The sequence below is a fragment of the Colobus angolensis genome, unplaced genomic scaffold (genome assembly GCF_000951035.1).
Source record: "Colobus angolensis palliatus isolate OR3802 unplaced genomic scaffold, Cang.pa_1.0 Scaffold319, whole genome shotgun sequence".
In the NCBI taxonomy this organism is placed as follows: domain Eukaryota; kingdom Metazoa; phylum Chordata; class Mammalia; order Primates; family Cercopithecidae; genus Colobus; species Colobus angolensis.
This window is the reverse complement of record NW_012116477.1, coordinates 1,796,426-1,810,795: the sequence shown is the minus strand read 5'-3', so window position 1 is coordinate 1,810,795 and position 14,370 is coordinate 1,796,426. Positions and strand designations below refer to the sequence as shown.

The following is a 14,370-nucleotide window of genomic DNA, read 5'->3' as shown; positions in this document are numbered from 1 at the left end:
CTGATTAACAATCTAACTGCTAAAAAAAAAAAAAAAAAAAAAAAAAAGAGTCGGGCACAGTGGCACATGCCTTTAGTCTCAGCTATTTGGGAGGCTGCAACAGGAGGATCGCTTGAGCCAGGGAGGTTGAGGCTGCAGTGATCTGTGATTGTGCCACTGTACTCCAGCCTGGGTGACAACGGAAGACCTTATCTCTCAATTTTCCCAATACCCTTCCATTCTGTTCTTGCCTTCTCTGAAGCAAATAATACTAAAAAACAGCCTGATGTCCTGCCACACTTTTCTTTGCCTACAGAAAGATAAACACACACATATACCCCTAGGATTTTTGGCTGCATTTACAAAATTGGAATGCAAAAAAAGTACATTTTGTGACCTGGCCTTTGTCAGTTAACGACACAAATCATGGAGTCAGATGCGGTGGCTCACGCCTGTAATCCCAGCACTTTGGGAGGTGGGTGGATCACTTGAGGTCAGGAGTTCGAGACTAGCCTGGCCAACATAGTGAAACTCTGTCTCTACTAAAAATACAAAAATTAGCCAGGCTTAGTGGCACGTGCCTGTATTCCCAGCTCCTCAGAAGGCTGAGGCAAGAGAACTGCTTAAACCCGGGAGGTGGAGGTTGTACTGAGTGAGATTGTGCCACTGCACTCCAGCCTGGATGACAGATCGAGCTTCCATCATAAAACAAAAACAATGCAAGTCATGGAATCATAGACATCCCTATAGGTCAAGAGAGCTCTTTACCATTCTTTTTAATAGTTGCAAAACTACTTCATAAAATATTCAACTCACACACCTCTGTGGTTGTCTCCATGGTGCCCCCCCTCTCAACCACAATAAACAGTGCTACAATAAACCTTTTCTTTTTTTTCCTTTGAGATGGAGTCTCACTCTGTTACCAAGTTAGAGTGCAATGGCGAGATCTTGGCTCACTGCAACCTCCACCTCCCGGGTTCAAGTGATTCTCCTGCCTCAGCCTCCCAAGTAGCTGGGACTGCAGGCAAGTGCCACCATGCCTGGCAAATTTTTTGTTTTTCTAGTAGAGACGGGGTTTCACCATGTTGGCCAGGATGGTCTCTATCTCTTGACCTCATGATCTGCCTGCCTCGGCCTCCCAAAGTGTGGGATTACAGGCATGAGCCACCGTGCCTGGCCACAATAAACGTTTTTATAAATGTATTACTGCTTAGACTCCCCAAAATGGAATATACTGGAATTGCCCAAATGAAGCCTGAGTATTTTTAATTCTAACACGTATTTTCCCAAATTCGAACACGTATTTTTCAAAAGGGTTATAGCAACTTATACTTCCTTCAGCAATTATTTGTGTGTCCATTTTTTACCATCTTGTTGGTACTGGATATTACTGCTCTAAAAGTTTTTAACTTTGTTAAACTAATGGATAATAAAATGGTAACACGCAGTTATTTTGTGTTTATTTCCTTGACTACATCCCAGGAAGAACGTCTTCTTTTATTAGCCATTTGGATTTCTCCTATAGATGGTCTGTTTGTATCTTTTTGCCCATTTTCTACTCTAGAGGTGAAAGAGGCTTTTGTGTACTGGAGATATAAGCAAAAAAGATGTAAGGTGACTTTATGTAGAGATTGAAGGATGAGCAGCAGATGGTCATCAAGGAGCATGGAAACAGCATTTCAGGCAAAGGAAAATAGAACTCTGCGAACTCGGAAGCATGCTTATGGCATGGAAAGGAAAGGAAGGAGCACAAGACAGAGGAAAGAGCACAAGACAGAGGTCAGAAAGGGAGGCAGAGGGCACCAAACACATAGGGGCCTGAGGCACAAGGGAATGAGCTTGAATTTTTCCCTAGATGTTACTGGGAACTCCCTGAACTATTCTAAACTGGAGGGCCAATAATCTGATTGTTTTTGTGTATCTAGCTTAAACTCAGAACAGCTTCCAAAATCTTATTCACAGAGGTTTTGTGATCTTTGGGCTAAGAATATAACTATATTGCCTACAAATAAATTATGTACACTTTACTAATATTTAACTAAATTCTTGTGTTACTGTATTAACATTTCCATGTTTAATGATAGCTAGCATGCCTATCTTAATGAATTTACTAGAAATGATTCAGCATTTCACTATTTGGCGTGATATTTGTATTAGGACTGGGTTATTTTTTATTACCTTAAGAGGTTTCCTTCTATTCTTAAATTTTTAACTAGAAAATGGTAGTAAATAATATCTCCTTTAGCATCTATAGACTTAACCACACTACTTTGTTAACATAATGAATGAATTATGAGTGATTACCAATAATGAGCCATTCTGGCATTCCTGGAATAAACTCTTCTGTTCATGGTGTTTTACTCTAATAACTCAAGGCTTAATTCCATTTATCAAAGAAGCCATCTTCCACCTTTTTCTGTGGTCTGAAAGAATTCAGGTAACAAAGGAACTACCTATTGATTTGCTCCTCAGGACTCCTAAAGTACATCATTTAGTCTCAAATGTGTGTTGTGTGTGTGTGTCTACTATCTATACAGATAAATATTTTAGAGACAAGGTCTCACTCTGTCTTAGGGTCACCAAGACTAGAATGCAGAGGCATGATCATAGCTCACTGCAGCCTTCAAGTCCTGGGCTCATGTGATCCTCCCACCTGAGCCTCCTGAGTAGCTGGACTACAGGCGCATGCCATTGTGCCTGGCTAATTTTTGTTATTTTTTTTGTAGAGATAAGGACTTGTTTTGTTGCCCAGGCTGGTCTCAAACTCCTGACTTCAAGCAACCCTCGTGCCTTGACCTCCCAAGCTTTGTTTATATTTTTGATAGAAAAAAATAGTACGTATATTTTTGATTAATAAAAAATGAAAATAAGCCCAAAACCAGTAAGATAAACGGTTCCAGTCATATTTCTTTCAAATATTAGAAACAGTACCTACCTAATAAATTCAGGAATAAATTTTGGCTGAAATTTGGAAAGAATAAACAGTAAAGTCAGTAAAATAGGCTAAGATTATCATAAATAACTAATAAAGAAACATACCACTTACATGGTGTGAGAGATCAGCATCCATAATAATTATGTAGTTTCCTGTGGCATGTTTCATTCCATGAATATATGCAGTTCCTAAAAATGAAAGTATATCCATTCAAGAAAGTCAACAGAAATCTTAACATACACATTTGAACATGGAGGAAATTGTTTAGCGCCTGAAGAGCACACATTAGTCCTCTAAAAGTGATATTAATAAATTGGTATTTTTCACCTTAAGTACACAGGTTCATGTATATTACATATATAATCAAGAAGGTAGCTGGCCACACACCCCCATTCAGATGTCAATTTAATAGAAGAGATCATACCTCTATTTCAGTTGAGCAAATAGTTTATAAGTTCAAAAGTCTGAGATTATGTAGCAATCATCACATTCTCATGCTTTAAAAACCCATCTGGTGTTTCCTTAGCATCCCCCTAAGAGACTGATGAAGTCAGACCCTTCCTTAGAGCGCCACATTTACAAATCAGCTTCCCACTTAGTATCTCCTTGTGGGTATTTCAGAAATCTCAAAGATAACATTGCAAAATCATCTTCCAATTCTCTACCTCTCTCTTACAGGCCACCTCTCCAGGAAATGGCACCAACTATCCAATTGCTCCATCCACAGGTCTAGAGGTGACTCTTGATTTCCTACTTTTAACCATAACTTCTAAACTATAATTAAGTCCTATTGAATCACCATCCAAAACATTTCAATTCCCTTTCTCTTGTCGATCTTCACTTAATTCCAGGTGCCACCTTCTGATGCTTAGATGACTACCTAACAAGGCTCCCTGCTTCTGCTCTTCCCAGCTCTAAGTCCATTTCTACAAAAGCCACACACGCTAGACCCTTGCTCTGGTATTTGGGGCCAAAGGCCTTGCTGACAATTACTTAGCCATCTCCGTGCCTCAAAGTCCCACAGGGACTTGGCAGGCTAGGGTAACTGGTAAGGAGCAGGACTTGGGGATTCCTGCATTCTCTAGTTCAGACACCTCACAAGTGTTTTATGAGCAAGGCTGAACTCTTCTAACTTATTTTGTTAAGAAGTGAATATCGGCTGGCTGGGTGTGGTGGCTTATGCCTGTAATCCCACCACTTTGGGAGGCTAAGACGGGTGGATCACTTGAGGTCAGGGAGTTCGAGACCAGCCTAACCAACGTGGTGAAACCTCATCTCTACTAAAAACACAAAAAATTGGCCAGGTGCAGTGGCTCACATGTGTGATCCCAGCACTTTAGGAGGCTGAGGCAGGTGGATCACCTGAGGTCGGGAGTTTAAGACAAGACTGACCAACATGGAGAAACCCCTACCTCTGACTGGGAATTTCCCACAGTTCTAGCTCCTGCCAGGCAGCCCCCACCCCGTCATTCTAGCTCCCTCTGGGCAGCCCAGGTTCTTAGGCTCTTAAAACATCTCATCGTGCTGTTGCTCCATCCCTAGGGGTGGCAGTGACCTCCAGCTGTTACTAATCTTAGTAGCCTCACTACTCCATTTGGTTTCTCAGGAACTCCTTCACCAGTGTAACCAGAGACTCAGTATTGAATTCCCTATACTGAAAGACTTACAGTGGTTTCTATTTTCCTGAGTGGGCCTTGACTTATACAGGCAACCCAAGTTATACCATTTAAATGTCATTAAGATCATTAAAAACCATCACAGTAAGTTACTGTATTTTGGCCCTATCCCAAACTGGGCAAATACACACTGGATCATGTCACCAGGCAAGTAGCAGGTATGAGGGGTTAGAGGTTCTGCGACTTACCTAGTCCCAACTTTTTCTCCCGTGGTTTTAGAAGCTGTAAAATAAGAAATAGCGTTTTACACAAAGAAACAGAAATGTCATCATGTAAATTTTATCTTATTCAAAAGTGCATACTCATTTTAATAGAAATATAGTTGCACTTATTAGAACTTAAAGCAGAGTATGGTTAATGTTTTTTTGCCAAAAGAAAAAAAAAAGCATTTGGTAACAAACCAAATAGTTTAACATAGCTTCTGAGGCAAAGCAACATTCTTTAACCCTGACCCTACAATCAAAATTAAAATTTTTTTTTTCTGTTGTCACTCTTTTAAATAACATGTCCTTACATCTATATTTGAATTTCCTTTTAAACCTATTGATTCCTTCCTAGAAAAATGTAGGACTTACCTCATTATTTCACACCTTCTTGGGAAATCTGATGTTTGTTCTCTCAATTCCCTTTGGGTTTTGAATACTAATGTGACTCTTCCTCTATTAACTTATCTTGACCTTATGCTTGGATGACCTCATCTCCTCTACTGGTCCAAGGACATGTCATATTCCTAATTAAATTCTTTCTCTTTTTATTTGTCAATAACTTAGTCCTTCTAAATATTTTTGCTTAATAATTGGAGCCTGACTTTATTTGTTTAGTTTTTCCTTTTGGCTGGACACTTAAAAAGTCGAATGCCAAAGTTCTCACTGTGCCCTGTGTTTCTGAGGTATGGGGTTCAGGTAGACTCATTAGTGAGCATGTCTTGTCTATCTTGTCCCCTTCTACACTTGCCAGTATATAAGCAGGTTGCCTCTGACTGCAAATCTCTCAACAAAGCATTTTCAATTAAAGCAGGATGAATTTTTTTTTCACTACATGCAATCTGCTGGAGGTTTTTATTTGCATGGAATGTTTTTTTTCCATCCCTTCACTTTGAGTCTATGTGTGTCCTCACAACTCTTTTGTGGGAAGCATATAGTCGGCTCTTTTTTTAAAAATCCATTCAGTCACTCTAGGTCTTTGGAGAATTTAATCCCTTTATATCCAAGGTAATTACTGACATGTAAGAACTTCCTACTGCCATTTTGTTAATTGCTTCTAGTTGTTTTGTAGATCTTTTGCTTCTTTCCCTTTCTCCTTTCCTTTATGATTATTTTCTGTACTATTATGCTTTGATTCCTTACTTTTTATCTTTTGTGAATCTACTTTAGGCTTTTCCTTTATGATTACCATGAGACTTACAAAACCCATCTTATAGTGATAACAGGCTATTTTAAGCTGATTAACAATCTAACTGCTAAAAAAAAAAAAAACCTCTACACTTAACTCCACTGTCCTCACATTTAAAAATTTTTAAGTCATAATTTACATCTATAGCAAAGTACATGTTGCAAAAAGATGGATAAAATACACCTCTGTCTTGTAAGAGCTTACAGGAAGGAATTAGATAGAAACCGACCTGGATTGCTCCGGTCTGAACTCAGATCACGCAGGACTTTAATCGTTGAACAAACGAACCCTTGATAGCTGCTGCACCATTAGCATGTCCTGATCCAACACTGAGGTTGTAAACCCTATTGTCGATATGGACTCTAGGATTGCGCTGTTATCCCTAGGGTAACTTGTTCCGTTGGTCAAGTTATTGGGTCAATTGTGTGTTGCACTTTGGCTGGTGTAGTCTTGGCATAGGTTGTTCGGAGGTTGGTGACTATAGTTAACAGTATCATATTATATACTTGAAATTTACAGAGAGCAGATCGTAACCGTCCTCATCACTGTCAACTCGCCCCCAAGGGTAACTAAGTGAGGTGATGGACAGATTCATTCTCCAAATGTATTCATTTCAGAATGTATACGTGTATCAAACCATCGCATTACATACTTTAAATATATGTAACTTTGTCAATTTTACCTCAATAAAGCTGGAAGAAAATATGACCAAATATCAATGACTTTATCTGATCTCAAGTTGGAGGATGAAACAAACTACATAAACCAAACATAAAAGAAACATTCAACATAGGGCAGTTGAAGTCCTTCACAATTTCAGATCTCTGCCTTGTAAGCATTGTGAATAGTTCAGAGTAAGTGCCCCAAATTTCTCTATGGTCCTACCTAGTTAGGTCATTAAAAATGACCTAACCTCTTGCTTCAGTTGTGTCACTTACAGAATTTTAAAAAATATCTTCTTTGGCTTCTTTTCTGAAAGATTCATTTCAGCCAGTTTGAAAGGCTGACAAAGCATCTGTGGTGAATACTTTATCTGAGGTATTCTAACATGGTTTCCATAATCCCTCATCTTCCCAACTAAACATACGTATGTCACTGAAAGCAAGTGTCAGCCCTAGCATGGATTAATACTGTTTTTCTTTTTTTTAAGTCACTTTCTATTTAACTTATTTAAATGTCATAAAACAATGAATGAATAAGGAATTTTATCTGGTAGTAGAAGGAAATCACAACAGTGAATACAAATTCTTTTCTCATTTTGAATTTTATCGGGTTGATAGGAAAAATGCCTTTGAAGACAACCTTGTTTCAAAATTTGAAAGGTTTAGTAACCATTCCCTAAAATCAATCAATCACATCCTAAAACTGAGGTTTTATGACAAAAGTATTCAAAATGTTGTCTGGTTGATGGTCCCAGATTAAATGGCAGCACATAACTCAGAATGTTGTGACTCAGTGGCCTTCACCCTGGGCTTCTAAAAGAAAACCTGGGGAGCTACCGGCCAAAAATTTGAACCTAGCATTACCGAAAGTCTCTGCTAGAAGCCTGAAAATTTGTCAACTTTTTACCTCCTTCTGTATTCCTATCCATTAGAAGATTTTCAGAGAAGACTTGAGGTGTGACAGACCTGAGTTACTCATCTGTGAGACAGACTGAAAGAATTTCTAGTACAGATTTACCATGTAGTGAGTAACACAGTTCCTTCAGAACTCTTGCCACTAAGACCTCATACAACTGACACTGACCTCTAAGTAGAAAGTATTTCTATTACTGAGATTTATCAAGAATATTTAGACCGGATGACTGTTTTTTTAAAAATGATGATTAATTTACCATTTATTGAATTGTAAGTAACAATAAAGGTTCTCAAAGGGACTTCTTTCTCTATACCAATGGTTCTGTACTGGAGGCAAAGGATAATTTTTCACCTAAGGAAATATCTGACAATATCCAAACATTGGCGGTTGCCAGGTGGGGAGGAGGGTTTCTAATGGCATCTAGCGAGGAGAATCCAGATATAGTGCTGAACATCCTACAACGCACAGGACAACCCCCACCGTAAAGAATTAATCTGTCCACACGTCAATAGTGCCAAGACTGAAAAACTCTGGTCTGTAATTATTTATGAATATAAATTATAAAAGTGCTCACAAGCATACATGAACACTTATAAATCCAAACCAGTGACCAAAAATAAAATTCATGAAGCCATTATAAAATAAACTCTGTATTTGCCTAAGTAACTTCTATATCAGAATAACAAGTTTCAAAGTGCAGTGGGAAAATCTAAAGTTTAGGACTAAGAAAGTCAATCTACTTCCACAAGACTATTCTATAGACTAAAAATGGCAAGTACTCTGAGAAGTCATTAATGTTTCACAAGAAAACAATAACTTTTTCTACCTACAAGCTCTTAATTTCAGGCAGTATTCTCTGATGAAAATATGAGAATACTTACCAAAAGGGAGCAAGAAAGATTAAAACACACACACTACCAATTACAACCCAATTCTATAACATTCCTTGTCAATTCAGTATCATGCTTTAATTTTTGCCCTTCAAGAATATTTATCTGCAGAATTAGTCATAAACAGAGTTTATCCAAAAGCACTCTCTTTGCTGTAAAATGACCATTGACCCAACATACCAAAGATACGTAAAATTTTACGGACAATGAAAATACATTTAAATCCCAAATGTGTTAAGTTACTCTTTATCTTTTCAGTTTCTAAACAAATAGGTTGAATTTAAGCATTGTTCATGCCTCATCTTTCCCCTACATAATCACAATTCATATGACAGAAAAATGTTCGTATAACTTACAATTCTGTCTGACCCATAGATCTTCTGCAACTGTTCAGCAACATCCCTTGTTCCATCCGGGCTTCCATCATCTATGATTATAATTTCATAGTTGATTCCACTAAAAAAAATTAAATTTGTATTAATAATTGATGACAGTGTTCTCAAATTTAAAAGTAATTTAAAAATTACTAATTCCTTAAAAGTATAGGTGGAGATTTATTGCTATATTAATCATTGAGGAAAACTTCAATTATCAAATGAAATAAATGTCAAACATTTAGTACTTTACCTGCAAACCCAGTATGTTGCTGAAACATGCTAATGTCCTGAGATATTAAAGAATTCTTACCCAGAGAACATACATTTTAGTTCAAAAGAAAATCAGGTAATGACCCATGCATCACATGAAATTTTTTTTTGAGATGGAGTCTTGCTCTGTCACCAGGCTGGAGTGCAGTGGCACAATCTCGGCTTACCTCCGTCTCCTGGCCTCAAGCAATTCTCCTGCCTCAGCCTCCCAAGTAGCTGGGACTACAGGCACCCGCCACCATGCCAGGCTAATTTTTTGTATTTTTAGTAGAGACGGGGTTTCACCGTGTTAGCCAGGATGATCTCAATCTCACGACCTCGTGATCTGCCCGCCTCAGCCTACCAAAGTACTAGGATTACAGACATGAGCCTCCATGCCCAGCTATATGAAATAGAATTCTGAACCTTAATAGCAAATCTTAGTTACATAAAATATTTCAAAAGTACTTTACACGTTAACTCAAACCTAACTGAGTAACTGAGTGATTATTCTTGTTAGTTTGATCCAAATAGAATAATCAAATATAAATCTGATTTAATTTCACCTTTAAAAAAAACCTATTTTAGAATGGTGACACAATCTTAAACCACAATTTCAAACAGTTGTGCCTATTACTTCACATTATCAAATTAAAAAAACAAAAGCAGAGTAGCATTACAAAAGATTCCACTGCACTTCAGAATTAACATCTGTTACTTCCCATTAACCTCAGGTGGTACATTTCTAGTCTAAAAACAAACCAACACAATACTTGGTGAATAAATACTACATGGCTGTACATGTGGCCACCCCCACTCCCTCCCTTTTTAAAGACATTTTAAAAATTAATTTTATAAGGAAAAGTTAAGGGGAAAGAAGAGGAGACACAGCCCAATACCTACGACATAACATTCCGTTTTCTCTTGGTCCTGCTTTAAGAAACATATACAAGAAAATCAACCAGAAAACATATTCCACTGTTAAAAGGCTTTAACAAGTCAGCCCCAGCAAACTTTTAAGACAAGAAAGCAAAACCCTGTGTTATCTATTCTCCAAGAGTAGACACAATGACTTTGGCTTCCCACTGTGCCTTAAATTTGGGCGCTGGTGCCTTTACATGCCAAAATATGTAAGGTGATTTTAATAGACGTGTTGAAAGAGAAATTCCATAAACAAAATGGGGTCATTAAAAGCAAATTACTGTCCCCTACCACTTCAAAGCAGCTACACCACCTGAGGGTGAGGCAGCTTAAAGATACCAAGCTGGGCTAACTTCAGGTAATTTGATTGCATCTGACAAGAAAAGTTTTGTTTCCTTTATCAAACTTCATTTTGATCTTAAAAGATTCATTCACAAACCATTAAAAGTAAAGATAAACTGTACTACATAAAAAAATTAAGGCAACAAAAAAATTTGCAAAATTAGAATACAAGCCCTGAACGAGATCGGTTGTATGACAGTTAATTTCTTTAATTTACAGCTTATAAAAAATCAAAATAGTAAACAGCAAAAACAAAAACTTTAAAACTTTGAGGGGCAAGGCGTGTGCAGGCAGTTATGCAAGGAAATACAATCAAAACAGCAATGGTTTTCACAAATGGGTACTTCCAGCAATGTCAAGTTTAATAATGCTCAGGCTGGCAGGTTGATGGGAAAACAGGCACTCTGAAGAATGGAGAACCCTAACTTGTACAATCTTTTTTTTTTTCTTTAGAGCAATTGTGAAGAATGGAGAGTCCTAACTTGTACAACCCTTTTTTTCTTCAGAGCAATTTGGCAATAACTGTCCATTTTAAGCACATTTCTGTCTACCTAGCAATCCTACCTCCAATAATTTATCCCCAGTACACAAGTAAAGTATGAGTGTGTCTGCTGCCAACACTGATGCTATAAAGGAGCACCGCTATGTGTCAAGCACTTTTCTAAATTTAGCTGGAAAATATAGTGTGAACAAAGTCCTTGTTCTCATTTGCAAAGCAAAAGTCAAAAAACAAAAACAACCAAAAGCCGCTGGAAATAATCCAGCTCACTGCCATGACCTGATTAAATAACACAGCCATATGGAATGTTACCTAACTTCCAAAATAATTTGCTATGTTTGGATATATTAATATGAAAAAAAGTATTCAAAGATTTCACAGCATGATCCCATTTGTGCAATCGTAAAACAAGTTATTCCGTACCGACTCCAGGATTTTTTGCAGTTTTTAAAAACACTGCATTAACACACTTCCAAATTCGAACTCCACCCACCCCCCATCCCGGTTCTAACAATCACATCAAACATTCACCAGTGATCAGCGAAGACGCCTTTCTGCTCTCTCCTTTCCAGAAAGGTTATCGTGCCCAGCAATAGCTCCCTAACCCACACACACCAAACCTCATGCTTATATAAGCACTCGGCAGCGGAGTGGAGAGTGAACACTCTCGCTTGGACTCCTGGCTCTTGCCACAGATCCTGACCGCCTAGAGGGAGGAGTGGGGTCACGCTTTCAGCCTCGCTTCCAAGTAAAAGAGTGGCCAACCTTTCTACGAAAGGCGGGGGACGCGAGTACTTCATAATAAATGAGTGTCTCACAAAACCCAAGGGCAGGAATGAGAACCCAGGACACGAAGAAAACCCAACAAGCATCCGTCTCTGCTTCCCTCACAGGGTGGCCCTCTCCCCGGGCTTTCGGCAAAGAAGGTTGGACAGGGCCGCCTCGCGCAGCCAGCTGCAGACACCCGGGCCGGGGAAGCCAGCTCATCTCATTCCTCGGGGAGGGAGACCTGGTGCGCTACCTCTCGGAGAAGCTTTTCACCAGCAACCACACGATGAGTGGCAGGTTCTCACGCTCGTTGTAGGTGGGCAAAAGCACCGAATATTTGTCCCGTCGCGGACTGCGCACTTCCAGCTCCCGCCGAGACCTGTGAGGGCTACGTCTGACTTCCAAGGAGGCCATGGCGGAACTGAGCCAGACGCCGGAAACGGAATTACGTAAATGCGGCGCGGAAAAGGACGGGTCGGACCGTACCAAATTCGGAAGCGGGGGATGATCTGTGTGATTGAGCGCTAGTTCTTCTAGAACCATTGTATGGTTCAATTACAAATATTCAGAATTTATGCATCTTTAAAGTTTAATCTGAAGATTTCTTCAGGAAGTGAATATCTATTAATCACCTTTTCCCGAGCTCCATAAAGTTTTTTAGTTTATCCCAGTCGCTAGGAAACAGAAGCCGGAAGTGGAAATGCCTTTCAGGACAACTTCCGGAAGAGGTCGCCATGGCTTCCCGGGAGGAGGTACTCGCCTTGCAGGCTGAAGTTTCCCAGCGTGAGGAGGAATTGAATTCCCTGAAGCAGAAACTGGCGTCGGCCCTTTTGGCGGAGCAGGAACCGCGGCCAGAACGGCTGGTTCCGGTGTCGCCGCTGCCGCCGAAGGCCGCTCTTTCCCGAGATGAGATTCTGCGCTATAGCCGGCAGCTAGTGCTGCCAGAGCTGGGCGTGCACGGACAGCTGCGCCTGGCAACCGCGTCCGTGCTAGTCGTGGGCTGCGGTGGGCTTGGCTGTCCACTGGCGCAGTACTTGGCAGCGGCCGGCGTGGGTCGCCTTGGCCTTGTGGACTATGACGTGGTAGAGATGAGCAACCTCGCCCGCCAAGTGCTGCATGGAGAGGCATTGGCTGGCCAGGCCAAGGCCTTTTCGGCCGCCGCCTCGCTGCGCCGCCTCAATTCGGCAGTGGAATGCGTGCCGTACACTCAGGCCCTTACGCCAGCCACTGCCCTAGACCTGGTCCGCCGATATGATGTGGTGGCCGACTGTTCGGACAACGTGCCCACTCGCTACCTGATTAATGACGCATGTGTGCTGGCGGGTCGGCCCCTCGTGTCTGCCAGTGCCTTGCGCTTCGAGGGCCAAATCACAGTCTACCATTATGACGGTGGGCCTTGCTATCGCTGCATATTCCCCCAACCACCTCCAGCGGAGACAGTGACCAACTGCGCGGACGGCGGGGTGCTTGGTGTCGTAACTGGGGTCCTGGGCTGCCTGCAGGCCTTGGAAGTGCTGAAAATCGCTGCAGGTCTGGGCCCCTCTTACAGTGGCAGTCTGTTGCTGTTTGATGCCCTGCGAGGGCATTTCCGCTGTATTCAGCTGAGGAGCCGTAGGCTCGACTGTGCAGTTTGCGGGGAACGGCCCAGTGTGACTGATCTGCTGGACTATGAAGCCTTCTGTGGCTCCTCAGCCACTGATAAATGCCGCTCCCTGCAATTACTGAGCCCAGAGGAGCGTATTTCTGTCACCGACTATAAGCGACTTCTGGATTCTAGGGCATCCCACCTGTTGCTGGACGTCAGGCCTCAGGTGGAGGTGGACATTTGTCGTTTGCCTCATGCCCTACACATCCCTCTGAAACATTTGGAACGCAGGGATGCGGAGAGCCTGAAACTCTTAAAAGAAGCAATCTGGGAAGGGAAGCAGGGCACACAGGAAGAGGCTGCTGTCCCCATTTATGTGATTTGCAAACTCGGAAATGACTCACAGAAAGCCGTGAAGGTCCTCCAGTCCTTATCAGCAGCTCAAGAGTTAGACTCTTTAACAGTTCGGGATGTTGTGGGGGGCCTCATGGCCTGGGCTGCCAAAATCGATGGAACATTTCCGCAGTACTAAGGTGACCGGTATAGTCTGATGGGAAAGATGTGGATTGCCGTAATGCCTCGAAGATACATTTATTTGAATTTTTCAGTAATATGCATAGGAGCTGGGGATTCTACAGTATCTGTGAATACATGGACTCCTTTTTTATAAGGAGTTTTAAAAATTGTTTTGTATTGGATGACTTATTAATGGTTTATACTGTTTCTGAGAACTATCATTTTTTTTTTCCAGCACACAGAGGGTGTCTTGGACATGTGAGATGTAACGTGACAGGAATTTGTATTTTAAATTGCAGATCATTTAGCTGTCCTTATTTTCCACCTCCCCCATCAAGTGCTTTCTAAATCATTTTCACAGATTATATACTTAGGATCTGTTTACTGTTTAGTTAAGAAATTCTTGGATCTTATTAGTATTTCAGATGATAGAATACATCCTACAGAAATACATATTTAAAATGTAAATTGTTTTAATTATTCAGAAAGGGGGGTCCTTTTATTTGGCATTTTGAATTAGTATCAAAATGAGATTTTTTTTTTTTTTTTGAGACAGAGTCTCGCTCTATTGCCCAGGCTGGAGTGCAGTGGTGCGATCTCGGCTCACTGCAACCTCTGCCTCCCAGGTTCAAGCGATTCTCCTGCCTCAGCCTCCTGAGTAGC

At 40.7% G+C, this 14,370-nt stretch overlaps 2 protein-coding genes and 1 long non-coding RNA gene across 5 annotated transcripts in view; 2 read left to right on the top strand and 1 right to left on the bottom strand.

Annotated features, from left to right (window-relative positions):
- Positions 1-2,334, top strand: part of LOC105518388 — a 15,018-nt gene extending 12,684 nt beyond the window's left edge. Inside the window, exon 2 of the long non-coding RNA XR_001002811.1 lies at positions 1,546-2,334. This is a non-coding gene — a long non-coding RNA (uncharacterized LOC105518388). The remainder of the gene's footprint in view (positions 1-1,545) is intronic.
- The window catches only part of DPM1 (dolichyl-phosphate mannosyltransferase polypeptide 1, catalytic subunit), a 23,578-nt gene extending 11,528 nt beyond the window's left edge, over positions 1-12,050 (bottom strand). For 2 of the 3 annotated variants that reach the window (XM_011951368.1, XM_011951369.1), the window contains exons 1-5: positions 11,860-12,039; positions 8,807-8,906; positions 4,779-4,812; positions 3,026-3,102; positions 2,915-2,940 (exon numbers count right to left, since the gene is read on the bottom strand). In XM_011951368.1, coding sequence (XP_011806758.1) covers positions 2,915-2,940; positions 3,026-3,102; positions 4,779-4,812; positions 8,807-8,906; positions 11,860-12,020 — 398 coding nt within the window. In that variant the 5' untranslated portion in view covers positions 12,021-12,039. Of the gene's footprint in view, positions 1-2,914; positions 2,941-3,025; positions 3,103-4,778; positions 4,813-8,806; positions 8,907-11,859 lie in introns of all 3 variants that reach the window. The other variant, XM_011951367.1, reaches the window with a different exon arrangement.
- A 267-nt stretch (positions 12,051-12,317) lies between these two features.
- On the top strand, positions 12,318-14,175 carry MOCS3 (molybdenum cofactor synthesis 3). The gene has a single exon (XM_011951363.1). The coding sequence runs from the start codon at positions 12,341-12,343 to the stop codon at positions 13,721-13,723; it is 1,383 nt and encodes a 460-aa protein (XP_011806753.1). The 5' UTR covers positions 12,318-12,340; the 3' UTR covers positions 13,724-14,175.
- The last annotated feature ends 195 nt before the right edge of the window (positions 14,176-14,370 follow it).

Coding starts and splice junctions, on each gene's coding strand:
- MOCS3 (XM_011951363.1), top strand. CDS start 12,341: ATGGCTTCCCGGGAGGAGGTACTCGCCTTGCAGGCTGAAGTTTCCCAG.